General features: G+C 32.7%; 2 protein-coding genes and 1 pseudogene across 4 annotated transcripts; all 3 read right to left on the bottom strand.

Moving 5' to 3' along the window:
* Positions 1–814: 814 nt before the first annotated feature.
* LOC149490235 (uncharacterized) lies at positions 815–2,360 on the bottom strand (annotated as a pseudogene). Its single transcript, XR_016317635.1, has 5 exons — positions 2,118–2,360; positions 1,931–1,996; positions 1,639–1,731; positions 1,250–1,485; positions 815–929 (listed from the first exon to the last, which is right to left on the bottom strand). The product of XR_016317635.1 is annotated as an uncharacterized LOC149490235 (transcript).
* A 797-nt stretch (positions 2,361–3,157) lies between these two features.
* Positions 3,158–5,264, bottom strand: LOC149490236 (outer dynein arm-docking complex subunit 4-like). The gene is made up of 3 exons (XM_089710751.1): positions 4,773–5,264; positions 4,357–4,617; positions 3,158–3,640 (listed from the first exon to the last, which is right to left on the bottom strand). The coding sequence occupies exons 1-3, from the start codon at positions 5,262–5,264 to the stop codon at positions 3,386–3,388; spliced, it is 1,008 nt and encodes a 335-aa protein (XP_089566877.1). The 3' UTR covers positions 3,158–3,385.
* An 8,740-nt stretch (positions 5,265–14,004) lies between these two features.
* Positions 14,005–27,154, bottom strand: LOC149490237 (cyclic nucleotide-gated channel beta-3-like). Of its 2 annotated transcripts, none has more exons than XM_089710769.1 (15): positions 27,095–27,154; positions 21,564–21,670; positions 21,365–21,436; positions 21,160–21,282; positions 20,864–20,997; positions 19,936–20,195; positions 19,711–19,860; positions 19,186–19,360; positions 18,188–18,318; positions 17,356–17,479; positions 17,068–17,150; positions 16,277–16,423; positions 15,181–15,293; positions 14,679–14,958; positions 14,005–14,425 (listed from the first exon to the last, which is right to left on the bottom strand). In XM_089710769.1, the coding sequence occupies exons 1-15, from the start codon at positions 27,119–27,121 to the stop codon at positions 14,333–14,335; spliced, it is 2,019 nt and encodes a 672-aa protein (XP_089566895.1). In that variant the 5' UTR covers positions 27,122–27,154; the 3' UTR covers positions 14,005–14,332. The 2 variants fall into 2 exon arrangements, with proteins under 2 accessions (XP_089566895.1, XP_089566885.1); XM_089710759.1 differs by lacking the exon at positions 27,095–27,154 and adding an exon at positions 24,210–24,352.
* Between the last annotated feature and the right edge of the window lie 773 nt (positions 27,155–27,927).

A 27,927-nucleotide genomic window follows, 5' to 3' on the forward strand; every position in this document is an offset into this window, starting at 1 on the left:
AGGCACACTTCTCGAACTACCTGAAATGTTTTTATCGACATCATTTTGCTTTTGAATATGCTGTAAAATATTAAACTTAGAACAGATAATTATTTTTCTTTTGAAATATTACCGAAAAGCCGATACAAGAGAAGATATAGAGTTCGAGAAGTGTGCCTGATTTAGTAAAAGCTCATTATCACACTGTTTGTATGCATTTCCTGAGAACATTTACTATAGTGGTGTTTATTTTTTTTACACCATATGAAAGTAGAGATTTCAATGAATAAAACGCACCCCCAGTTTTTGAAAAAAGCTGATATTTTGACGGGTGACTTTTCGATTGAAATTTAGGTTGTTTTTTTGGTATTAATTCAAAATAAGGCGAAAAAATAAATATTTTCAATCAAATAAATTACAGTGTATTTGGGTCATAATAAAGTAAGTTTCCACCAAATTTCGTAGAAAAACAATAAATTTTGAAGTAGATAAAAATAAAAGACCAAAAACTTGGTTTTTTGAATTTTTCACCTAAATTTTGAGGTTATGTGAAAAAATTGTGAATACAAGAGTTGTAGAACTTTTAATTACCTACAACTTTGCCATTGAACTTTTTTCTGTAGGACTTGTAGTTTTGTCGGAAATCGAGAGAAACCAATTTTTTCTCTTAAAAGCTCCCCCCTCCCACTTCCCGAACTCGGATTGACCGTAATTTATTTTTCCTTTTATTTTCATCATGTTCCCCTCCTTTTCTAATGGGTTTCATCCGACTGCGATTTATTTTATCTTTTCATTATTTTTAAAGGCTTCTACCCCAGTCTATATAATGGTATAAACAAGGTGGTTTATTTAGGCTGATTTTTGGAACTTGATTGGAGCATGGATTGACAGGCTTTGGCGCTTTCAGACATTTTTTTACATTCATCTGTCTTCTTCCATTTTTCGCATCCCTGAAATAAATAAGAGAAAAAGTATTTAGAAAATCAGTTGAGATTTGTTCATATTTGACACGTAACTACTGAAAAGATATTCACAAAACTTTAAATACAGCGCAAGGAATATTGAATACGTTTTATTCGAATAATTATCTTTAATTCCGTAATATAAATACGGTCGAATTGTTTATTGTATTGAACAGATTTATCAGAAATCTAGTACTATGATGACTTATGCCTAAGCTTATGCCCTGATTAAAGAGTTAAAAGTAGGTCTCACACAGATGAAATCTAGATAATATGTTTATTAAGTTGGTACTAAATAAAGAACTCACTAAAACAGTGTTTGTATAGATGCAAATGTAGAAATTACTCGCAGGGCAACTCTCCTCGCTGTTGTCGTAATCATTGTATTTCCCATTCAAACATAACGAACCCACTCTATGTATAAGCCAATCTGCTCTGGGTATTCATCAGCTAGACTTTTCAAATAGTTTTTGCTAGCATCCTCGTCTATTATACCTTCTTTCATGATGCCAATCCTGTTTAAAACGCAGCTGTAATCGTCGCACTGAAAACCAAAATATAATTAAACAAATCAGTTCATTATTTTTATTTATGGTCTAATTCCTCTTTTATTATTGGAATAACACAGGTACATAATTATTACATTTTTGTAGTTTAGTCAATGGTGAATAGGTAAATAAAATTTGATATTCCTTACAGTAAGGTCCACAGAATCCTTTTTTACACAGTCTTCTAAAGCTTCATCAATTGATTTGAATACTTCGAACGATTCACAACAATCGTCTTCATTCTGAAATAGCATTAATTAATTAAAAAAAATCCTACATTTGTGAACCGATTTAAAAAAAGAGGTTTTAAATTCGCCTTCAAGTTTACTCTCATTCTAGATAGGTAGCCAGGTAGGTATAAAATTGTGATTTGTTTTTGATACTTAACTATACTTACGTAAGTTCAACTTTTTAGAAAATTATTGAGAAATTACTACTTACCTCATCACTAAATAAGTCTACGCATGGTTGTAGTTCATCAAGATGTTTTACATCACTTGCAAACACCTAAAAATCAGAAAAGAAACAATTAATTAACAGTTAACTATACTTGGTACTAGGAAATAAAATATAGGCAGGCTTTTGTTTTTTAAATGCTATTAAAATCACTTGTTGTTGCTTTACTTACCTGTAAATGAATGTTAAAAGCAAATGTCAGAACAAAAAATAAAATGAGATAATGGACCATTTTCGCGTTAGCACAGGACAGTTATTCAAAGGCTTTGTTTACATTGGACATTTTATATAAAATCAACAAAAGAGGAAATAAATAATCATGATGAGATTGCCGCATAATTACGATAATCTTTCTGGTGAAGATAATTCATTGACACATTACGATTATGTTGCGACCTTCCGCTTTTATGTGAAATCAGATTGCAGAAGATAAGAATTAACACTAAACGATTTCTGGTTAATTCAACGATGGAAATGTGTAAATTTGTTAATCGATCTAGGTACATAGTTATATTTTTTTTATTTAGACCTCTTTTCAATCATCAGAAGTTCTCAAACTTTCTCATCTCGTAAACCACTTTATTTTTGTAGTTAGGTGAACCTCTACCTACCTATCCTACTCTCAAATAGATATTAAAAAATAACATTAGAAGTTTCATGAAAAAAATGCTTATATAGTTATTTATCTTTTAATATCAACGAGTGCTTCGAGTGTCTCGAAGACGTAATAAAAAAAATTATGGCTGCGCCTGCAAGGTATGACAGACAATTATTGTAATACTAATTATTGTACCTACACTAGCTTTCCGCCCGCGGCTTCGCCCGCGTTTTCAACGAAAAACCCGTTCCCGTAGGATTTCCGGGATAAAACCTATCCTATGTCCTTTCTCGGGTATCAAAATATCTCTAGATACCAAATTTCATGCAAATTGGTTCAGTTGAGTAACAGACAGACAGACAGAGTTACTTTCGCATTTATAATATTAGTATGGATAATATGTTGTACATCCATTATCATACGTAGGTAGCTACTCCCTGTACATTCATTTAAAATCACCTTCATAGAAAAAGCTGATACTTAGGTACGGTCGGCTAAATCATTCAATGGAACTGGGATCTTGTATTAGGTATAATTTTATGTTTTATGTTATAAATTTTTCATTTGCGGATAGCTTAAACGGATTTTGGCACTGTGAGAACAGAAACAAAAAATATTTTTAACAAATACTTTATTTTCTTAAACATTATTAAGCTTCTATGCTTAAAACTAGTGTATTATTATAACTGATTGAATTGACTCAATCTATTTATAAAAAAGTGTAGGTAGTTGCGAATCATAATAACATTAATTTCAATGTGATTCTAAATTAATATTGCACTAAATAATACACTAAAAACTAGATACATATTTATGATCTTAAAATTAATAAAAAAATATTTTTAGTGTCTTTTCGCTGTTTGCTGTTGGCGCCAAAACTCTTCTCTATTTTCCAAAAAGCGGATTGCTTCTTCGGCTTGTTTCATAACAACCTGATTTTTCTTGTCTGCTATAGCCAAATCTGGGTTTTTAAGAAGGTTTTCTAAGTATATTTTGTCAGACATTAATTGCCCCAAAACTGGACGGGATTTTGAACTGGTGCGCTTCCCTCCTTTTTTCACTTGCTTCACTGATCCTATTGTATTTTCAATGGCTTCCTGAAACCAAAATAAATATAAAATTATTTCAGATATTTTATGCATCATTGATATTAAATTCCTTAAAAAGTTGTAGTTAGGGATAAAATTTGCATACCTAATGCATAATAATAATATGGCAAAACGGTTCTGATCATGCGCGGATTTTAATTAATATGCTTATACAGTAAAAGTTCCTTATTCGCGGGTAATAGGTTCCGTAAATGTGCCGCGAATAGAGAAACCGTGAATATGGAATGGTAATTTGTATGGGGTTATAGGGGATACGTTCTTAGGTGACGAAATAAAAAAGCAATTACATAAAGAAAACAGTTTAATTTAACCAAACATATTTATTAATTACCATTTAATTAGGTATTATCTTCAGGTTTAGGCAATTGCTTGTCACTTTTTACTCGTTTTTCATTTTTTTTAGTCGACATTATAAATTCGTAGTTGTAGTTCAAGCGTTTACTAAGGATAACGAATGGTTTTTATTTAGGTAAATACATATATGTATGTACCGATGTACCGATTCGATCCGCGAATAAAGAATTTTAGGCCGCGAATACAGGATTTAGGTCGCATTTTTTCCATCCGCGAATAGTGAAACCGCGAATGAAGGAAGCGCGAATAAGGAACTTTTACTGTACAACATTTTTACGAGCACTTTTCAAAAGATTTTCTATCGATAAGGCTTTTTAAACTGTTCATTGCAATATATTCTGAGGTAATACCTGAGCTTTTTGCACTCCAAGCCTGAATTCGCTTAAATCAGGGCGCGCCCGCAGTCCTCTATGATAATGCACCAAACTCATTTCAAACTCCCCGCAATAGTACAGAGCTTCGGCTTTCTGAAGCAATGCCTTTGCGTGCTTTGGGTCGAGTTTTAGTGCCGTTTCTGCATCTTCCAGTGCACGTCGAGGTTCGCCAAGAAGTAAGTAGCATTTACTTCGGGATACGTATGCAGCTTTTTCTTCAGGAGCTAACTCTATTGCCTGAAAAATAAATTAATAGTTATTTTAATATAACTGAGTTGCTGTGTAAATATATGTTTCTGTGTTATCTGCAGTAGTACAGATTGCCGTTGATGTGTGTATTGAATTATGTTTTTCATTGTCTGTCGTATTGCATGTTAAGCTGAAATTAATACCTTATCAACAAACATTAAAGCCGTACGATATCTCTCCCTCATCATTTCGGCGCGTGCTAGAGCTAAGAGTGTGCCGGCGTCAGCCTCAGCTGGAATGTGCAATGCACTACTCCTCTCCGCTTTGTCTTTGATGTTGAGAGACAACTTTATGTCTTTAGAACCCATAACCACCGCCGCAGCACGATCCTTGTCGGTATAAAGTTCCTCCTGGCGAATACGTCTTTCCCGCTTTGGCTTACGACGGAACTTTTTCTTCTGGGGCTTAAGAGATTCCTTTCTATCTGCAGATTGTTTATCATCTTCGCCAAATGAATCAATTATCTCAGGAACAGCAGACGGTGGAGCTCTTTTGCTGATTGACGCTTTCGGTATGGGAATCTCTTCATCGTCATCCCCTACGCCGATTCGTACAAAACTTTGTAGAAATTCAGCGTCCTTAGTTGGTCCAAGTATGGATCGTACTTGGGCTTTGGCGTTATCTTCGCTTTCCATAGTTTTAGACGATAGTGCAAGTTAGGAATTCCTTGTGTGGTTATGTAACATGTAGGTGTGTGAAGAGGCATCGATTCCGACGCCCGAGCTGTGGTCGCCATGGTGACTGAATGTGTTTTCGCACTCTCTTATAGCCTTCCCACTCGACAGTTTTGTAGCATATCTCCTGGTATGTAAACGTCTGGGTCTGCAGTTGACGAATTTGCTTTAATAATAAAACTAATGCTTCTTTCTTATACATATAAACAATTATAGTTAAGTTGCTAGGTATACTATATATGATATGGACAGTCTGAGTAGTGGGAGTCGTACATTAGGTACCTGGAGTCAATTCGCCTGGGGCCTTTATTTGTAAACACATCTCTGCTCAAAAAAATAACCACATGGGGCACAACGCCATTATCCAACAGTCACATTATATTAGCGTACCTAATAATTAATATAGTAGAGGCTTAGAGTAGAGGATACCCATTAAGATCTATATTCAACCGTCTTTTTATCAGAAAAATTAAATGAATATAATAAAATATGTTTGAGAACATGTTTCAATAGACCTACAAATTAAATAATGATACTGTAAGTATTTTAATCGATCAACTTTAAATTTTATAGAATACATGAGCAAGGGTCGATCCTTATACCTGTCACTAGCACCTGTGAATAACATGAATACTAACCCATGCTGATTATAATTACCTTATCAAGAGAAGCAAGGGCTCGTTCATGATTCCCGTTCTTGGTGTGTCCGGTGGATTCGTCTCGGTACTTCTTTGCTTCTACAGGGTTGCTTGTTGGTTGCTCAGGCTCCTTGGTACGACCCATTTTTTAAACCTGCTTTTGAAATGCGTGTTTAAATTATTTTATTGTAAATCTATATAGAGAACTATTGCATATAGAATACAATTTTATAATCCATACTAATATTATAAATGCGAAAGTAACTCTGTCTGTCTGTCTGTTACTCAATCACGCCTAAACTACTGAACCAATTTGCATCAAATTTGGCTTGACATAGGCTACCTTTTATGGCGAAATATGTACCACGGGCGAAGCCGGGGCGGACCTCTCGAAGGCATTTCATGGAATTTACAAAAAAAATAATCAAAAGTGGGAAGAGCATCTTTATCATGAGCTGGGATTTGAAATCGAGCTTTTCAAATTTCGCTACGCGATAATCAACGGCCTCGCCTTGATCACACTATTTTATATTGTAAACTAAAATATGCTAGTTAAGTATAGAATTAAAAAAAAATATGCATGCAATATTAGCGGCTGTGCTAGTTGCCATACAATAGATATATTTAAATTCAAACTCTGTTTTTTTTTCATGTTAACTTTGACAAGCGTTTATAAAAATAGTTTCATCTAACAATTATTCGATACTAACATTATAAGCACTTAAATTTTGTATTACTCTTATTAGCTATAACTTATTTGTAGCTATGACTATACGCAATCCCCTAAACATTATGTTGATTGATTGCTGTACCCACCCTTGGTTGTTTTGATATAAATTCACTTAGTTCATGAAAAATATTGGGTAAATATTTGTCAGCGGTCCTTACAAACAGCCATTAAATTTGATACATGATCTTGTTATTATAAAGGTTTAACAACAACCTATATTTTATATTCTGTTTAGAAATGATCACGAAAATTGAACCTTCTTTTGACACCACACCCAGTTGCATTCTGTTCCTAAATACATACTCACTCGTAAAATTATAAATGTACAAATTGTTCACATGATTAAATTTATTTTGACTAAGGATTGGTAAAAAGTTTACTGATTCTTGGACACCATTTAAAAAACATTCGATATAAAATTATCAACATACGATATAATTTATAAATAATTTATTTTTAGACTGATAGAGCTGAAATTTTAAGAAGATAGAGCCTAGAGTCTATTCGTATTAATAAGCAGGTATAATATATTACATTATAGACTACAGTTAATTAGCGAAAAAAGGAAAATACCTATATTTTAGGTAAGTATTTATAAAATTATACATTCTCTTGATACACGATACGAATTCACCTGACGAACTGGCATTGAGGTTAATAACGTCTAAGAAGTTCACTGCAAGTTTCGGAATAATTGTAGATAACTTTGGTATTGGCTTCGAGTAACTAACTGTCCAAATTGTTCATGCAATACTGCGATTTGCCTTATGAAAAATCGCTGCAATTTTTCATCATAATGCAGAAATTATACTGCATTGATTCGGTTCCTTTTTCACATTCATTTAGAAAAGTATTTTGAAATGATACGTAGATTTCAAAGCGAATTATTTTATTTTTATTTTTTTATTATATTTAATTCAGGTAACAGACAATAAATTGTACACACCCATACATTTTGAAGATAGAATTAATATTAGTATATTTTGTATTATATTAGGCGGTATGCAATATACATAACTATCTTTATCTTATAAAAATATACAGTCAATACCTATTAGGAAAAATGTTTTGATTTAAAATTATATTTTTACTTATTACTTTCCTATTCGTTAATATAACAACATTTTTCTGAATAATTGGATTCCCAATGGTTAACCTACTCTCAGCAATTATCGATAAAATCATGTAGATTAGTCGAAACAAACGTTTACCGCGGAATAGAATTTCATGAATGTGTAGTATGCATGTCGCTTTCGGCTTTCGGTAACATTGGTAGGAAATAGATTTTAACTGAAATTGTACGCTCACGTTCAAGTAGTTGTAGGTACTTTTGACAAAATCACACTAAAAGTATAACTTACTGCATGTTTGCAGCATACAATTTTTTTTTTAATGAACCTATTCGTTATACCTACCTATTCGTTTGGAGTAAATTGTTTTCAGACTATTCAGAATTTTTTTTCTTCTTTTTCTTAAAGTTTAAAACGCGTGTTCTCGTGACATCTTTCCGTGACCACGCTTGCTGTAGAGTGTTTTCGTTGACAGTCTTTTATATCTAAATTATGTTCGTATGTATACCTATTATAATATTCACATGTTTTGAATTACAGAGAAAAATCTTACTTTTTTATCAACTGCATGGCTGTACAAAAAAGCTAATTGCATTCATTTCTCTATTTATCTAAACTTTCTACTTTCATTTTTCAGTGCATAATATTGGGCCATAGAGCAATAAATTGCGCTTGGGTTAAATCACGCGAGGTTCGTGACTTACGACCACAAAAATAATGAAATTAGATATTTCAGCGGTAAAGGCTTTTACGATATCCGTTCGTATTTCCAGTTGTTGTTGCTTCGGTATCAATTCGTTATTTATTACGTGATTTAATCTTGTATTGACATTGAATTACTTAGTAGTCGATATAATTGATGTGTGCGTTTTGAGTGAATCAATAAGTGAATATACATATTACATAGCTTCAGAAGTACCTACCTATTCGTTCCTATTGGGGATTTAATTATTAGGTAGTTAATTAGGTATAAATCTTTATTATTGAATTGGTTTTACAAACGTTATAAAGACGACCAATGTTTGACCAGTATTTTTTTTAAAGACGCGTCCTCAAGCCATGGTAATGAGAATTTCCTTTTGAAGGTTATTTTTTTCTAAATGATATAAGTAAATACAAAAACAGGATACTTAAATACAGAAGAAATAGGCAAAGTTAAAGATTACCTATGCGTAACTTTGTACGGCGCGGGCGTACGCATTGTAGTTGTTTTATATACATATTTAAATTTACATCTCAATTAAAAGGAAGATTACAAAAAATAAAATCAAAAAATGAGAAAATAATAAACTAAAATTAATACACCCTAAAATAACAACTAGATTATTTCTTGAAGTAAAAAGTAAAACAAGTCAATAACTGCAAAACAACCGACTTCAAACTTGCACTTGCAACATTTACAAATACAGACAAAAATGCTCATAAAATAAAAACTACTGGGCCTATCCGAATAAAATTTTTATGGGACCAATTCGACACCATCCCGTATCGAACAAAAAAAGAATCACGTAAATCGGTTCAGAAACCACGGAGTAATCGGTGTACATACATAAAAAAAAAAAAAAAACATACCGGCCGAATTGATAACCTCCTCCTTTTATTTGAAGTCGGTTAATGAAAAAATATTTATCATCTCCTTTCTAACTATATCTAAAAAGCAGTTTATTTTGAGTAACTAAGTCGCAATTTGTAACATAATTTAATGAGAAATTAATTTGAATTTATATATGTAGTTAATAATTTTTGGAATTAAGTGAACTAAGTGGATTAATTACAAAAATATCATTAATATTCGCATCGTGAAGATATTTTATCACCAAATGTAAGAAAAAATAATTAAATGATTTCAAAGTTATTAATTAAATTAACGAATTGCATCTTTAAACAATGTTACGTTTCAATTTTCATCGTTTTTTTCGTTTCAATCAAAAAAGAATAATTATTGTAATTCCTATACTATCTATTATCTCACCGACACCGAAGTTTTATAAGTCACTGCATTCCCAAATTATTGTGAAATTAATAAAAGTACAATAAACAAATTGATTTAAATGGGCCCGATGCGCTCAAAGTTTGATTAGCGACTAAGTAACCAGTTGGAACTTGACTTACCCCGTCTAAAGGGGTTGGTTTGCCTGTCGGTTACTTTTCTAAGGGCGGTTGTCAACGAAGAAACTTTTTATTCACATTAATTGATTTATATGTACTTTGAAAATTTTGTAAATTAACAATTTACAAAATTATAATATTTGCTAATAATTTCAAAATTTTTAATTAATTTTTATGCTTTTCGAAAAGAAAATTTATATTATACTGTTAGTAAATCCATACTAATATTATAAATGCGAAAGTAACTCTGTCTGTCTCTCTGTTACTCAATCACGCCTAAACTACTGAACCAATTTGCATGTAATTTGGTATGGAGATATTTTGATACCCGAGAAAGGACATAGGCTACCTTTTATTGCGAAATAATACCTACATATGTACCACGGGCGAAGCCGGAGCGGACCTCTAGTAGGTATTCTATATTCTATCTTTTGGTCTACAATATACCTACCTACTTACATAATATTATGTTTATGTTTCAAACAATTTTTTAGACATGTTTCCCCCTTCGTTATTTATCAGAAAATATGTCTCTTTGTCAGTTCATGTATTCGAATAACGAAAGTACTCGATTGTAAATTTTTTACAGCCTATACGCAATTAATCAGTAAATACTACCTATTGCTACAGAGCTACATATTGAGGAATGCGAAAAATAAGGGATTAGGAAGATCCGTTTTAATATAGGCTTTCATGTCCCATGTTTACATCTGTCCTTAAATAATTTAAAGGGAGGGCAACAGAAAATGTCGCTGCAAATTACTGTTTTATTTACTTTCCTTCTTTAACCTTTCTTTTTTCGCCTTTAATGTAGATAAAATTATTGACGACACGCAATGTTACTTCGTCGAAATTTTACACATTATCGTTTGTTTTTGTTTGAAAACATTTGTTTTGATATTCGAATGAATTAATGCATTAGATTACAGGCTCATGTTGAAAAAATTATGGGTCATTTGAACCACCATAAGAGCATAAAATAATAAGATTCAGCACTATGCCGTCACTTGTAAGCTGTCCACCTGAGTGCAGACATAGACAAATATATTCGTCCATGGTGCAGATGAGAATTTGAAGGTACAGGTAGAGATTTTTTCCTCTTGTCTCCATGATTTTTGTACGGCGTTGCGGAATAATGGATTAAAAGCAGTATAGAAATAGTATGACACAGATACCGTACAAAAATGGTGGTCCACAAAGTCGGAATTTATTTTTATTGGCCTGTAGTCTACATGCTTTTATTACTTATTGTATTTGTAATAGTACCTAAAATGATTTTAAAATTGGAAATTACATAGTGTACCGCTGCTCTATTACAAACAGTTTAATTTGTAACGTATAATCATGCGACATTATTTCCTGAAGTGCATTATTTCTGTAGAATGGTATTTATGGAGGAGAAAATAAAGTTTACATTCGTTAATCAATGACAAGTATTGGCCCTAAATATTCGATGTTTTGCACGCTATGTTGACAAAGCCATTACAAAAATTAATGTATTAGCAAGGATTGGCCCATTAGGGAGAATATTTAATGGCTCCCGTAGCTAACCTTATTATTTTATGACAAAGAAAATGATATTTTATAGCATCTTATAGTTACCTTAGTTAGCAAATACAGTCAAATATTTGTTTTATTTTTATTTAACTACCTTATAGGATACACTATCAGTAAAAATTAAAACTGTACTAAGTATAATAATTATAGTCTAACTGTAGAGAAAATGAAGATATAAGTAAAATTAAAGGGCAGCCTACATTTTTCGTAGTAGGTACAAGGGTGAAATAAAAAACAATTTGACATCGAAATATATATTTTCTTGTAATATATACATTATACAGTCTTATAAACTAGGTACTTATATAATATATTATACGTATAAAAATTTAGATTTGTGAAAAAACACGTTCCTTTAGGTATATGCAATTGATCGGTCCCATGGATTCCAAAGTATTTAGGTAGTTGTTTTGTTTGGTTTTTAGGTATATTATATATATACGCTTTAAAATATATTATTATATAGGTATGTTTTTAATATAATATAATAAATTAATTATAACTCATAAATATTTTCTTTTTTGTGCTTTCTTCAATTACTACAACCTGTCTCCTTTGTGGGACATTCATCAGTACCTATGTTGGTTGGTCCTATCGTTGCACGCTGGCGCGCTCGCTCGGTATGTGACCTGTGTCACATACGAATTGAATTACGACTAAAATATGGAGAAAGGTTTAAAACTATATTTTGTATGTTCATAACTAAACTTCGCTTAATTAAAAAAAAATATATACCTACATCGAATGATAAAAAAATATTTTATCAATATCTAGATAATAATTAGAATTAAACTAAGCAACATATTAAACATACTTACATTTGTACTTATTCATCGATAATAATCTCAAGCGTTTTTATCACAATAACATAAGCTTAAATATAGAGAACTATAAAACTAAATTGTTTTGTCGTAAGATTTTTTTCAGTTAAGGTGCACCGAGGCGATTGTGACTATCAATTTTGAAATTTAAACTTTACCTTTTGCCATAGCTGTCCAGTTAACAATTAACATTCTAATAAACTCACATAGTGAAGTCCCATGTCCCCAAGTGGGGTAAGGGGCAGATGCATTATGCATACATCTGTTTCACTGATCGATTTTCTTTAGAGACAAGTAGTTGATCAGCCTTCTGTGTCCTGCCAGACCGAGAAATTTTTTTTTTCTTCGTCTCCACCGGGAATCGAACCCAGGACCCCTCGGTTCTACGCTCACGCGTCAACCACTGTACCAAGGAGGCGGCCAATAAACTCACATAGTTAATCATATATCTGTATTCTGGTGACAATAAAGCTGTTCAATGGACGTTAGAAGATACAATTAATAATATTCCAAGAGAAATTGTTACGTCGAAAAATGTTAATGATTAAAAAAAGTTGATTACTTTAGATAGTAAAACTTTTTATGGAATTGTGTACTTTGTAATAGAAATACCGTTAGTTAAGAATATTGTCTATAAGACAAGAAAAATTGTACCCATTATCCAATATAACTTATCCTGTTCCTATCCTATTATCGGAACGGTAACAGGCTTACAATGAAGAAGAAATGTATGTAGCTGAAGAATGTATTGAAATAAATGAATTAATTTGTAAAGGAAATATATTGCAGAAGGTAACTTCTGAGTCTGAAATATTGAATACAATGAATAGTGAAAAATGTCAAATGGCAGCAATAAAGTATCCTATGGAAGAAATTTTGAAAAATATCCCCATATGCGATATAATCATCAAAAAACTTTATGGACAAAACATACTAATATATTATGTAGAGAAAATTGTGAGTTGAATGTTTCAGGAAAAACTTTATTTCACACGAGGCCGAGGAATTCAACGGACAAAATAATTATTGGAAAAGTGGATTTGCAGCCAATGGCCCAAATGCCCAATGGAGACTTCAGACTGTAACTGAAATAGAACTCAGAATGGATGATAGAAAAAAGATTTTATCAAAGTTAAATGAATTGAAGAGGATTCCAGCATTTAATTTTGAAACTCACGATAATTCAATATTGTTGGATAACATTTATAACTGCATATTATAATATTGATATGTTTAATTAACGTTTAAATTCTCAGATCCAGGTTTCGTTTAAAAAGCTGTTCTTCGAATTTGGGGGGGGGACAGAGTAAACAAACACAAATGCCCACTTAATCTTCTTCTTATATATAAAAATGAATCGCAAAATGTGTTGCAAAGCGCATAAGTAACTCGAGAACGGCTGAACCGATTTCGATAATTCTTTTTTTATAATATTCCTTGAAGTACGAGGCTGGTTCTTATGTAGAGAAAACGTAAATATTATGTACCACGGGTGAAGCCGGGGCGGACCGCTAGTTTAAAAAATAAATAAGAAGATAAGGACAGTAGCTAAGTTGAAACCTAAGGAAGATTATTATTTGACTTCCAATTAATTTGGTATGATAACACCTTGGACTTCCAAGAAAGAATGTATTGATATCATCAATAAGCCCATTCAGTGGACAATAGGTAATTCTGGAGAATAAAGGAGCAATTTTAATGCAAAGGAAGTCGTAGTGGGAAATATTTCAATATTAGCTGAACAGAGATCGAACATTCTTACAAAAGCTTGGTCGTAGATTAAGTAAAAATTGTAATTTGTTTGTTTAAATAAATATGTTTGAACGAAAATAGTGAGAGATATTTTTACTAAGTCCCCATAGTCGAAATCGCCCCGGTTTACGTTTCAGGTTTCTTTTTTATTAGAAACATAATTTATTTATTGAAAGTAGGTATTTTTGAAGTGAAACTTCTTTAGGCGCTTTGAGGGTAAAGTTTCAAGGTCGCGTCATGGCAATACTGTCACGTCATGGAGTAAAGCGAAGATTTTGGTATCTCTGAATCTTGCCAAAAAAGTTTCACTTCTGACACGTGTGCTCTTTATACATGCTCTTTTTTTTTGTAATTAATTAATTTCACTGGAAAGAACGATGGTTGGTATCGGTGTTCGTAGCTCTGCGCGCGGTACGGGCGATGGATTCTGGTGCATTTCAGCTGGCTGTTTAAAAAAGAAGAGTTGTAATATTTTGTTTTTTTTTGTAAAATATTTGAATAATGAATGTCTAAAAAGTCTATCTTCTTTCTTATTTGGAATGCAATATTCCTGAATTACATATGAAAAATAATACGTTATAATATCTAATCACATATCTAATCAAGAAAATAATTATTATTAAAAAATAAAAATACTAATTTCTTGAACTTCGACATAAGTTAAGATAGTGAAAATCTGAAAAATAGTTTACTCTCACCTTATCTTCAGACACCATAGACAACTTCCTCTTAGACTGTGCACTAGCCGATCTATTCCTTTTATCCACAGTCAAGCTATCGTTACTACTGCCACTCCTTCTCCTCCTAGCTCCTTCATCTCTATGTTTAGACATTTTCTGTTTAGCCTGTCTTGCTGCATTTTCCCGAATTATTTGGTCGGCTCTACGACGGAGGATTTTAGCCGCTTCTTTATGGTAGTCTAATGCTGTGTCTAGGTCATTACGGGATAGAGCAAAGAGCGTGGAGTAACCGCGAGATCTAGTTCAAAATGAGGAGAAATTTTAATTAAAATATAGTACAGTTTTGATTTAGAAGGCATATTGAACTTGTATATTCGCCATTCGGGCCAGGTATTCGCGTTAAGATTTTTTAAACTCAGAATTTTCATTACTTTAGGATAGTGATTGTGATGGTGTTGGAGGAGATTTAAAATTGCTTACGATTGATTTATAAATGAAAAACGACCTATAGGTATCTTACCGTACTGTAGCAGTGCGTCTCCTTAAACCATCTATACCGAGTAGGCTGATTTCACCAAAGACGGAACCTTCACCAAGAGTTACCAATACCTCTTTTTCGTCAGGTGACATTACCTGCGAGTGATTTGAAAGTTGTTTTATATGATGTTCTTAAAAAAGGTAAAGAAAGTTATTTCAGTTAGTTAGTTAAGTTCTTATTTAAAAAAAGTTATAAAATAAAGAAAGAAGAATGAAAAAACAATTTATTATTTATTATTTATTTTAATGTTGACAATTATTTGAGATGGCGAGGCACTGAATACCTACAGATCGAATTATTGCAATTTGATTGTGTTCTATTCATATATTGCAATGAACATACACTTTTGTCTAAGCCAATTTTATTAGTTTTTACCATAAAATTTGCTAAGCATAGAATCCAAAACATTTAATTATTATTTTAAGTACAAAACAGCACGGAGAGCAGCAAGGTGTAATGATATTGTTACTGATAGACAAGCTAAGCAGAACACATACAGTAACTGTGAAGCCTATCAACACAACTAGAAGCTGTGGAACCATCCCAACCACCTCCTCACCAGACACTCGCCAATATTCAAGATATACATATCATGGCCCAGATCTCCCGGTAGCGTATCTATGATAACCGGCCGCAGCTGCAGCACCAGGTTGTAGAGAAGCGAGGTGTAATATCATTGTAACTGACTGACAAGCTAAGCGAACACATCCAGAAGCTGTGAAAACTATCAACCACCCCCTCACCAGACACTCGCCAATATTCAAGATATACATATCATGGCCCAGATCTCCCGATAGCTTATCTATGATAACCGGCCGCAGCTGCAGCACCAGGTTGTAGAGAAGCGAGGTGTAATATCATTCTTACTGACGGACAAGCTAAGCAAAAGCTGTGAAACCTATCAACCACCTCTCACCAGACACTCGCCAATATTCAAGATATACATATCATGGCCCAGATCTCCCGGTAGCATATCTATGCTAACCGGCCGCAGCACCAGGTTTTAGAGAAGCGAGTAACTGACAGACAAGCTAAGCAGAACACATACAGTAACTGTGAAACCTATCAACCCCCTCACCAGACACTCGCCAGTCTTCACGATATACATCTCATGGCCCACGTCCCCGCGGCGCACGACCAGATCCCCCGGTAACACGGATACCGGCCGCAGTTGGAGCACCAGGTCACGGAGGAGGGAGGTCGAACAGTCCCGGAATAGTTGGACCTGGGTGAATTTTGCTTGAAGTTCTTAAGAGGAAATGCGATTGGCATTTTCTCTATATTAACGCGATTGCTCGATGGATCAATCCAAATCGGTATTTTCTCCATACAAACTCTTTTGTCTTTCGTGATGGATATTTATCATAATCAGCATTTTTTTCAAAGCCTCGTATGATTTTTTTTTATAACAAAAAAGGATAAAATAAAAATATTTTCAATCAAATGTTTTATAATAAATTAGCTTTATAAATGACAAATTTTTAAAGAATAAAAAATATCGATCACCAGGCGGGATTCGTACTCGCATCTTTTTGCAATACCAGGGCAATACCTAGCCTCTTAGCCACCGGTATGGCGAAAAGATACGATATGTAAAATAATTGAAACCCGTAAAATAAAAATGTGAAATTCTACATAATATAAATAATCAATCAAGTAATGAATTTTTAAACATCTCAATAGATGGCGTGGGCGTGGAATAAGTTCGATTGCTCTGGAGGGATCACGGATGGCCGAGTGGCTTGGCGTCGCCCCGGCATGGCTAAAGACGCATTAAAAAAACTCGTCAGGGTAAATAATCTGACGTGTATAAGGATTTCCATTTATATACAAAAATTGTACACACCATTTAAATTATGCATTTCTTACCTTACTTAACGTGGACATATGAACTTCCAAAGCCACATCGCGCTTCATATTATATGGCAAAGAATTAAGAATTCTTGCTTCATCTGAAAAAAATCGTCATCATCATCATAAACTAAAAGTTAGAACATGGATTATTAGTGAAAAAGCCAAACTAAATTTATTTTGACTCGTTTTACTAGCTAAAAATATTTTTTATACAGGCTATGGAGAAATAAATGTGAAACAACGAGCTAAATATTCAGAGAAATATTCTGTCACAGACTATACTATTCCTTCACACGTTCTTACCAAAACAGCGTTGCTGGCTCCAAGTGTAGTTGAACCAGCAGGTAACTCGTCTTTGGAGGTTAATGGGCATATTTAATCGACGTAAGTATCGGATACAGCCGTCCACTTTCTTGCGGTATTCTGCCTGTTTGAATAGATAGAATAGAACGAAACGAAAAAATTATTAATAATATCACAGACTAATAATAATATACTACGTATACAAATAATACTGTCGTACATAAATCTAAACTTGATTTTTTGGGTTGACTAGAGAGAATCAGACAGCACAAATCAATATAAATAGATTGTGAGGTGCTAAACCTTCGAGAAGTATACTGATAAAAGAACAAGAGGCGGAAAATTTTCAAAATAGATATTATTTTCGTTGAATTCCACAGGTTAACTAGAGAGAATCAGACAGCACAAATCAATATAAATAGATTGTGAGGTGCTAAACCTTCGAGAAGTATACTGATAAAAGAACAAGAGGCGGAAAATTTTCAAAATAGATATTATTTTCGTTGAATTCCACGGGCTATCTTAATCTTAATACTATTATAAAGGCGAAAGTTTGTAAGGATGTATGGATGTATGGATGTTTGTTACTCTTTCACGTAAAAACTACTGAACCGATTACAATGAAATTTAGCACACATATAGAGGGTAACTTGGATTAACACATAGGATAGGTTTTATCCCGGAAATCCCACGGGAACGGGAACTATGCGGGTTTTCCTTTGAAAACGCGGGCGAAGCCGCGGGCGGAAATCTAGTAGGCTATAAAGATAAAATTTAGGTCAAAAATTATAACAGATATTTAATTATTTAATAAAAGAACCATTAGACTTACCCTCTGTCGAGTAGCCGTAGCAATGATATCTCTTATTTGCCCAATGAGCAAAGCGAACACGAAGACGCCCATGAGCCAAGCGGCCGTCATGTATAAGTACTCAAATGTATTCCCTGGTTTTGGATTTTTACCTAGAATTCAAAAGTTAAAGTTATAGTTAAAAAGTTAACAAATGCTTGTTAATATCACAGACAATATATACTACTTCTTCTCTTGTATGTTGTTTTAATATAAATATGAAAGTGTCTATGTTTATTTTTCTTTTCTGGCACAACGGACCAATTTTATGATAAGATTTTAGCGTAGAAGGTTATTTGGCTAGAGAGTAACCTAGGTTACTATTTACCGCAGTAAACATCTCATTCCCATTGGAAAAGCCATTATGGTACGGGAGCTATTAACGTTGAAAAAAAAGTCATTTTAGTATAGCTGGTTTTTTGATATATTGTTCCTCTAGCTATTTCGGTTAGAGTTCGCGCTGTCTGGCTGGCCGCAGTGGTTGCGTTTATTAGTGCGCATCTTATCTGCACAGGAAATTATCCTTAATTTAAAGCCATTTTTTAACGAGTAATTTTTAAACTTTTGTCTTTAGATAGATCCATCAATCATAATTTTTTTATTGCAAGACGTTTTTTTCGTTGTTCTAAAAAAATTCAAATTATTTTAGAATGTCTGTATAATTTTTATTAATTTTTTCTTCCTAATTTATTCTTTTTAAACGCAACCACTGCGACCAGCCAGACAGCCCGGACTCTAACCGAAATAGCAAGAGGAACAGTATATCAAAGAACCAACTATACTAAAATTCTCTCTTGTCAACGTTGGTAGCTCCTATACGATTATGATACGCATTTGAATCATTCCTAAATTTATAAATTTCGATAAATGGCGCTATATTAAAAATGTAACATGTATGACAACTGCAAATTTTTGTTAACACCTCGAGCGAAGCCGCGGGCAACATCTAGTTAATTATAAATTCGTTAAAGAGAACTCACCAATAGACGTAGCAGTTTTGGTAGCGAAGTAGAAGCATCGTATATACGCGTTTCCAACATTGTCATACACCCAGCTATTGGAGCCGAGGCCTATGTAATCGCTCATAGCATAATATGCACAGGCGTTGAGGTGGATTAAGTAAAATATGTAAAAAAGGGTCTTTCCGATCCGCACCTAAAAACAATTGTGAACAAATATAATGCGATATAAATTTAATTTACGTACAATTAACAACTAAGACTCGAACGAAAACTTGTCCGAAGAAGACACTGCCAACACGTCCATTCATGATACGTTTTCTAATGAGGGTATACAATAAATAGACTTTGAAGCTATGATTGCTATGAAATAAGGTGTTTATTTGAAATTAAAGAAGAAATTGTGAGTCCAGTAACTATTTATTAGATATATCTAGTATTTCAATGGTGATGTGGTGATAGGTCAATCAATATTATGGAGTAGGTATAGCCTACAATATGATAAGCAGCATAAGTCGTCGTCGTCGCCGTCATGACAATACGAACCACGTAAGGAGAAGAGAGCACTCGGTCCATTGCCTGGTGAAATTCCCAAAACGTCTGTAATTTAAGTACCCTCGGGAATCGCAGTATCACCATTCTTGTTCCAAAGTAAAAGTAGAAAATATCCAAGGGCAGAAGGGAAATTACGTCAAACTGTAAACAATTAATTTGATTAATCATTTTTTTCACAATATTCAAGAATGAAATAATCTTCCAACAATAGTTTACCTTATACTGGGTTTTCCTCTTATAATTCTTTCTAGTTTCCGTCTGATCAGTGACCCAGAAACCTTCACTCAAGAACATTAGTCTCGGTTTGACGAAAACAACATCAAGGATATAGATAATATCGGAGAAATAATCAGCGGTCATCCAAAAGGGGAGGTTTTCTGGGGTTTGGTATGGGAAAGTAGCGCGGAGGGCGACTGCCCAAGCGTTGTAGCTATAGCAGAATGTTACTAGGAATAGCCAGGTTATGTACACTCGACCTGGGAATAGAAATTTTATAGTAAATCGAGAGATCTTTTAAGTTTTTTTTTCAATGGTTAATGTTGAGATGACTCGAGAAATCTCTTGTTCGTTCTAATTCTAACACAGGTAATATATTTAACTAACTAATGCCTTTAAAATTTAAACTGATGTTTGATCGTTGAAAATGTATCCAGATAGGTAAGTAATAATGATGATATATTATCAAATTGAACATTTATATTTATAAAATTATTTGTATGAATGTAGGATTAACTGCAATAGTATACGTAGTGAAGATACAATACGTTACAAATATCAAGTTTATCGAGCATTAATTGGATAGTTAGGTCTAATTGATATCCAACTGAGATCGTTATTACAGTATACCGTTTACAATAAAAACTTTAAATGATCCCTACTCCATACCTGCATCTATACTAATATTATAAAGAGGAAAGGTTTGTATGTATGTATGTATGTATGGTTTTCACGCATAAAGCCGGGGTGGACCGCTAGTTAGTTATATTATTGTTATTGTTTTTAATAGTAATCAATATTCAAAATTAAACTAACAAAAAAAGCTAAGAGCGATAATAAATAGGTTTTTTCACTACCTACTGTATGTCCGAATAAGGAAGAATTACTATTTACCAATCATATTATGCATATTATTTAATGGAATTACCTTGAGGATCAATCGGCATGTACGGGTCAAATAATGGTGGCAATTTGAAGCTTCTGCATTTTTTATCTTTCCATGTAATAGATGGCACTGGACTTTGTGGTGATTCAATAGCTTCTATCTTATCTTCTGAATGTCTACAACATGAGATTTGTGAAATATATTATTCTAAGGATTATTTTATTCCCGACATTTATAGAACTACAATGATGATTCAAAAAGAGTAGTCCTTCAAAGACCTAAGATTTTAAATAGCAATAGGTAGCGTTATTAGAAGTATTTATAAATTACTTTATTACCTTTTCGAAACTTTACGCCTTTCGAAGTGCGACAGTTCTGTCGATGTTTCTTTCTCTTCATCTTTAGACTTATTTTTAGGACTTTCGAACAATCGCACGCGTTTTTCTATAACAAATATCGATCTGAAATAAAAGGTTTGTTGTTATGTTATTTTTTAATAAATTAAACGATGGAATATTATAATGGTTTTATTTATACACCTACCCTTTATTCTTCACGACTTCTTCATCACGGACAATAGCATTTGGATCAATGTTAGATGGTGTCTTCGTTAATCTGGAATAATACATAACTACATGTTTATTCACTAAAAATATACCGGCCGAATTGATAACCTTTTTTTGAAGTTGGTTAAAAAATCAGGAAAACAAATAAATTATTAGGCATTAAATTAAATTATTACATTGTGCGTATAGGTGTGCACTCTGGAGTTCCCCATGATCCTCGAGAAACTTTGGCTACAGGGGCACTGACAGTTTCAGCTTTAGATGACGACGGGTACACTGTGTGCTGAAAGGAAATTTAAACATGAAATATTACGCAAATTTATTTTTAACACATATAGAAATAACAACACACTGTTTAGGGGTTCTTCTTATGTCTTACAAAGTTTTCACGCAGGTCTGTTATTTTTTTTTTCAATAATTTTATAGCTTTGTGTTTGTTTAATTCAATGCCACTAGAAATGCTATAAAGCTATACACGATAAACAAAATACAAGTATCAACCGTGAAAATTCAAGGAGTGGACATCGTTTGTCAGTTTATGACTTCTATAAAAATGAACATAAACCACGCTTGGTCGACGGTCGTTCCGCCTTGCGAAATTGGGCGGCGAGTCTTGAAATATAGTCTAACATTTTTGTTCTATATCCAATATATTCTAGATCAAATCAAATTACTTAAAAATAAAATATAGATAAAAAATAAAATGTATGTAAATCTTATTCCTACTCAGGACATTGCGTGAATATAGAGCAAAGTGGAGATTCGCTAGAGCCAATTGCAAATTGTAAATGCTTATAGTTTTCTTTTCACTTTCACTCATTTCAGATTGTCGGTTAGATACGTAAAAATGAACAAAAACAAAAATAGCATGATTTGCATTAAATGTTTAATTTTGTGTTTTGCTAATACCTATATTGATTGATATAAAAATATGTGATGTCGATAGCGCGTTTACAAAACCTATTACATCCGTATATAGAAAGCCATTATCAATTTAATTTCGCCACAATATTATTCATAGCTGGTGTTGGGATTGTTTTCATTCCTCAATAGGAGAGCACTCTTGATATTCAAATCACATCGCGATGGAGGCTAATGGGAAGGCCTTGTTCGCATTACTCAATATAATATTCTGATTGAGATGAATTTAAATATTCAAAAGTATTCTGGAATATTTAAAGTTTTATTATTTTTATATTTTCAAATCATCGTCCTAATTATCATTGGGGAATATGTAATATTGATATGAACTGAAAATTCTTAACTAGTCCTATCCATAACCATAAGTATCCTATCCTATCCTACTAATATTACTTTACTACTAATATTATAAATGAGAAAGTTTGTGAGGATGGATGTGTGTGTGTGTATGTTTGTTGCTCTTTCACGCAAATACCACTGAACCGATTACAATGAAATTTAGCACACATAATATAGAGGTTAACTTGGATTAACACATAGGATAGGTTTTAACCCGGAAATCCCACGGGAACGGAAACTATGCGGGTATTTCTTTGAAAACGTTGGCGGAAAACTAGGAAATAATTTTTCAAATCGGACCAGTAGTTCCTGAGATTAGCGCGTTCAAACAAACGTTTGAACAAACAAACTCTTCAGCTTTATAATACATATTAAATATAGATTCTGTTTAATATTTATTAATTATTTCCAAGTAATAACCCATTATGTATTTCCGATACTAAGGTGTGTCAACAAAAAATTAATCGTAATAAAATGAATGAAATGATAACCAATATCATCATATTAATTTCTCAGGTGCTAATCAAACATAACTAACAAATTGTAGCACTGGTGGGCGTTCCCAATTACTTAGGTACTTATCAGATTAGTAGCTATAGAACAACATGGGTTTAAGTTTAATTACTATAGGCTTTTTCATCCGTGGTGCATGATTTTTTTTTAATATAGGTACATTTTTAATAAGTACTTAATATAAACTAAATAAGAAGGTAACTAATAGAACTTTTTTTACACAATTAATTAAAATTAAGTAGTTAGGTAAGTTATTAAGGTAATTCCAGATGTCGGGGTAAATGCAATAACGTTAAATTAATACGTAACTAGTGATTGATTTTACAAATATGAATAATATTGTTAACAAACACGTTTATTAATTATTTTCATGCGATGCCTTCACGATACTCACAATAAAACGATGCTCTGAAGATTCACAATTTTCCGAATTACCCGACATCCGGAATTCCTCGAATGCACTATGTCTATGTTTAAAATATACCTAGATACCTATTATAACTGTAGGGAATTATGAAAACTATTAAACTTTTTTTAAACTGATTATCATCCAACATCAAAAAAGTCTATTTTCAAGTGATTTATTAAAGGCTTTGAAATTTTAAGAAAAGAAAGATCCAAGTAATTTTCTGTAACATCTGTTTTTGTGCTTTATTTAAATACATAAGTACCTACCTACCTACTTAGCGTGTTTCGGAGCCATTGAGCTAAAAGCTCTTAAGTTAAAAGCTTCTAATTGTACTACTTAAAATCTAATTAACAATTATGTTCCTTCATTTAGAAGTCGGTAGATAATTTATTTGTTTACATTTATTCAACTTTTCAACTCGGATTTTATATAGATAGGTAACTTTAAATATTACGAGTAAAGTAGTGAACGTACCAATTTGTTTTTCTTCGAAGCTTCTTAACTATACATAAAACAAATTGAAATCTATAGAAATAATGATTAACTAAACATGACACTTAGTTAAATAAACACTAACAATAAATACTTATTTTAAACATTTATGTACCAAATCAATTTAATAATATTTGTTTATACTAACCACGTCTACTTTTATTTCCATTTCCATTCATAACAATAACGAGTTAACTGAATTTAAAAATAGAACGTAACTGAATTCGATTCAAAACCAGCCAGTAAGAAAAAAACGGAAGGCGCGTAAACAGTGGCGCGTGTGGCGCGCAGGCTGTGTCCACAAGTTGACTGCTCGATAAAGAAAACTCAAGTGTGCTCTATGCTTTCCGCTGCCCTTAGAATGCCCGAATAGTTCAGCGATAAAAATTGTCCCCTAGGATTTATTTCGATGCGTGAGAGATATTGATTTTAAACACTGCCAAATGCTAAATATAAAAATTGACACTTGTTTAAATTAAAAAAAAAGTAGTTACTTGTCAGGAAATTAAAATTATGGATAAACTTAAACAGCTACCATATTCAACATTTTATATAGAAAAAAAAAACTATAAATTGTGTTCAGTATTCGGGAAGGACCTCACTCCCACGGAAGAACGGCGTGAAAAGATATCTATACAATAATATAAATGCTACTGTGATTCTAACGATGATTAGGGTCGCGGTAGTTCGTTTCCTTTTCTATAAACATTCTTTTATTCCCCTCTTTGATCCTTTCTTTACAAATCCTACAAAGTTTTCAATAAATTTCCAGCGGCCGGCGTTAAGCCTATGCAAATGTTCATGGGCATTCTGGTCGCCTACCAGCAGGTCAACCACCAAGGTCCTTTGCCAACTTCACCATTAAAAAAAAAGACGGGTTGCACTCCGGGAGTGCCGGCAGAAGTGAAAACTTGATTATTAATTGTATACGTAATATATTATTATTAGTCTGTGATTATTAACGTTGAGCATGTTTGATATCCATCCCTCTTTTTCGTTCAGGTCACGTGTGCTGACGCGAGTTTAAGATTTTATACCTATTACAGAAAAAGTGCTCAACGCCGCTAAAGAAGTTTTCACTTCAAAAACTCTAACATAAAAAAAAACACAATTTTAACATTATTATCCTTTAAATTTAAAATGAACGACTGTTACGGTATGTACCAGTACGGAAATTAAAAAGATAAATCTCATTTTAATCGTACTTTAATGGCAGATAAAACAGTTAAAGTAATTGCATTGGCCTATTGTTCCATCTTTATCACCTAATAAAAAGCAAATCAATACAGGTAGGTAGGTAATAGAAAAGATTTTTTTTTTTATTGTAAGACGTTCTTTATAATACGTGAAACCTGCTTACTTTGCCACTTTTTCACGTGTCAAAAAGTTTGATTCGCTTTAAAAAAATATAATTGTATGAAAACGTAATGAGTAACCTGCACCTAGACGTAGATAGTAAATTTCATGAAAATTTACATTATTACTAAATATCTATTTCATTTTTGTAAATTATAATATTTTAAGCATAAAAACAATTATGGCAAAGTTAGCTGTCACTTCTGGTAAATTTGCCATATGAAAGAAAAAATGAAATTTTTGGAGTTTATGAGGTTAAAAAGTAATATATTTGCACTCTTCCTATATCCCGTAAAATAAAGTAAAAACTTTATATTATTTACCACTGGTAATTTAACTCTCTAAGAAGGTGGCAAATTCACCAACCTTTCCAAAATATTTCCTATATATGAAGAAGTTAGGGTTAGGGTTGTCAAATAAAAATGTTTTCGTAGTAGGAACAAACCTAAACAACATTTTTGATAAACTTGCATCAATTGCAAGGATTTAATAGCAAAATAGAAAATAAAGTGAAATATAATGTACCTACATAATATTATAATAATATGTGGTGGAACCGTGGAAGTGGATATCTATACTAATATTATAAAGAGGAAAAGTTTGTAAGTATGTATGTAAGTATGTATGTATGTATGTATGGTTTTCACGCAAAAACTACTGGACCGATTTCAAAAATTCTTTCACCATTAGAAAGCTGCATCTTTACTGAGCAACATAGGCTATATTGCATTTTCAAAAAAATTAGAGATCCTTACCAAAAATGCAATAATGTAACCCAAGGTGTAAAAAAATCCTCAATAAAACTTCTGTCATCGCGTGCGCTGCGGAATCTATTGAAGATAGAACAAAAAAATGTTCTACAGTATTATAGAGTGGATCAATATCTACAAGAAAGTCCGCGATACCATATGTCCATCTTCAGTAGTTATGTTACTACAACAACTTTTTTACGTTTTCAAAGTAAATAGAAGTGCCGACAGTAATCAAACCATGTTATCCATACACATATATTAATCCTTATCCCATTAAATGATGTTTTATTACAGACTGTTTCAATACCAGCAAAATACTTTTTAAATGAAAAGAATTGGATATTCCATTCAAAAGATATAACGAATTTGAAAGTGTCAATCTACAGAAAATAGTAGGTATACTGTTCGAGCAGGCCGTAGTGCGGGGGTCACGGAGGAATTCTACCAATATGCGTCTTGACGGAACACAGTGGGGTTGTGGTCGGTAGGAATCCGAGATAACCCACGGCCCCTCCCCTGGAGGCCGTGGGTATCTATGAAAGATTTCCCCACTAAAACAAAAAAAAGGCCGTAGTGCGGGACGGGGTAAAGGTGATTTTCATGTGATTAAAAATTAAACCTATAGTCCGACCTATAGTAGACTTTTCACTGTAACGATATCGCTATATATGCGGGTGAAACCGCAGGGCATTGCTAGTAATAGATAATTTAATAGTTACAATAAATATTTTATAAAATCAACTGCAATCTCGTCCATGAATAACATTAATTGCATAATAAAATGAAAAATTAATTCCCATCATTAGTCTAACAAGGCAGACGGTATTATCATTAATAATAAAAGAGTATTTTTATTTATTAACTATAACATAGACGTACCTTCCTATTCTTAATGCAAAAATAACCATTTATTTAACAAACTTACCCCTTTAAAGAATTTATTAAACACCATTTTCGTAACCTTCAACACATCACATTTATTTGGTCATGAAACCTCAATGTACCTGTATAGTTATTTATTATAAAAACAAATAGAGAAATAGCGAAATCTGGAATTATCTGTTCAATCAGACTACACATGTCCATTTGAAAATGTGTTGATGTCATTGATTTTATACTTGGCTAAAGTGGACACCTCTTCTTTATACGTGAATACCATTACAAATACATACTCTACATTTTGGTCGGTTAATACAAATAGGGTGTTAACGGTGGGGTAAAGGTGAAAATTGTAAATAAACATTGGGATGGGGGCGGGGAACTTGAGTTCCGTCTTCTACGTATTTGACTATTTGAATATAAATAAAAGATGTATTGTACTTAGATGTTGCGGGATATTTTTGTTAGTTTTGTGAATGAATGTCTGTAATAACTAATATGTATTTTTGTTTGTCAATATTATATTATCGAATCTTTATTTTCTATGTCGACGGCGCTGGCGCGCGGTAAATCTCTAAAGAGATTATGTTTGTGCCAGTTTAATTTAATTTATAATGAATTGTATTATTGTAGTAAATAAATAAATAAAATAAAATAAATAAATACCACCTGCGCATACAATACACCTTTAATTTTGTTCGCTTTATGTTCATAGGTAGGTAGGTATACTATCGACATTTATATCTAAATAACAAGACCCTAATTATCGATATAATATAATGTCGCAATTTGGACGAAATAGCCTGGAAATTAAGAGTAGCAGAGGAAACCATTTAAAAATAATAGAAGGGCATTCAGACGTTTAAAAAACAACATTTT

The sequence above is a fragment of the Colias philodice genome, chromosome 2 (assembly GCF_061535455.1).
Source record: "Colias philodice isolate Cphi_HAF_F1 chromosome 2, ilColPhil1 Martin Lab GWU primary, whole genome shotgun sequence".
Taxonomy (NCBI): Eukaryota; Metazoa; Arthropoda; class Insecta; order Lepidoptera; family Pieridae; genus Colias; species Colias philodice.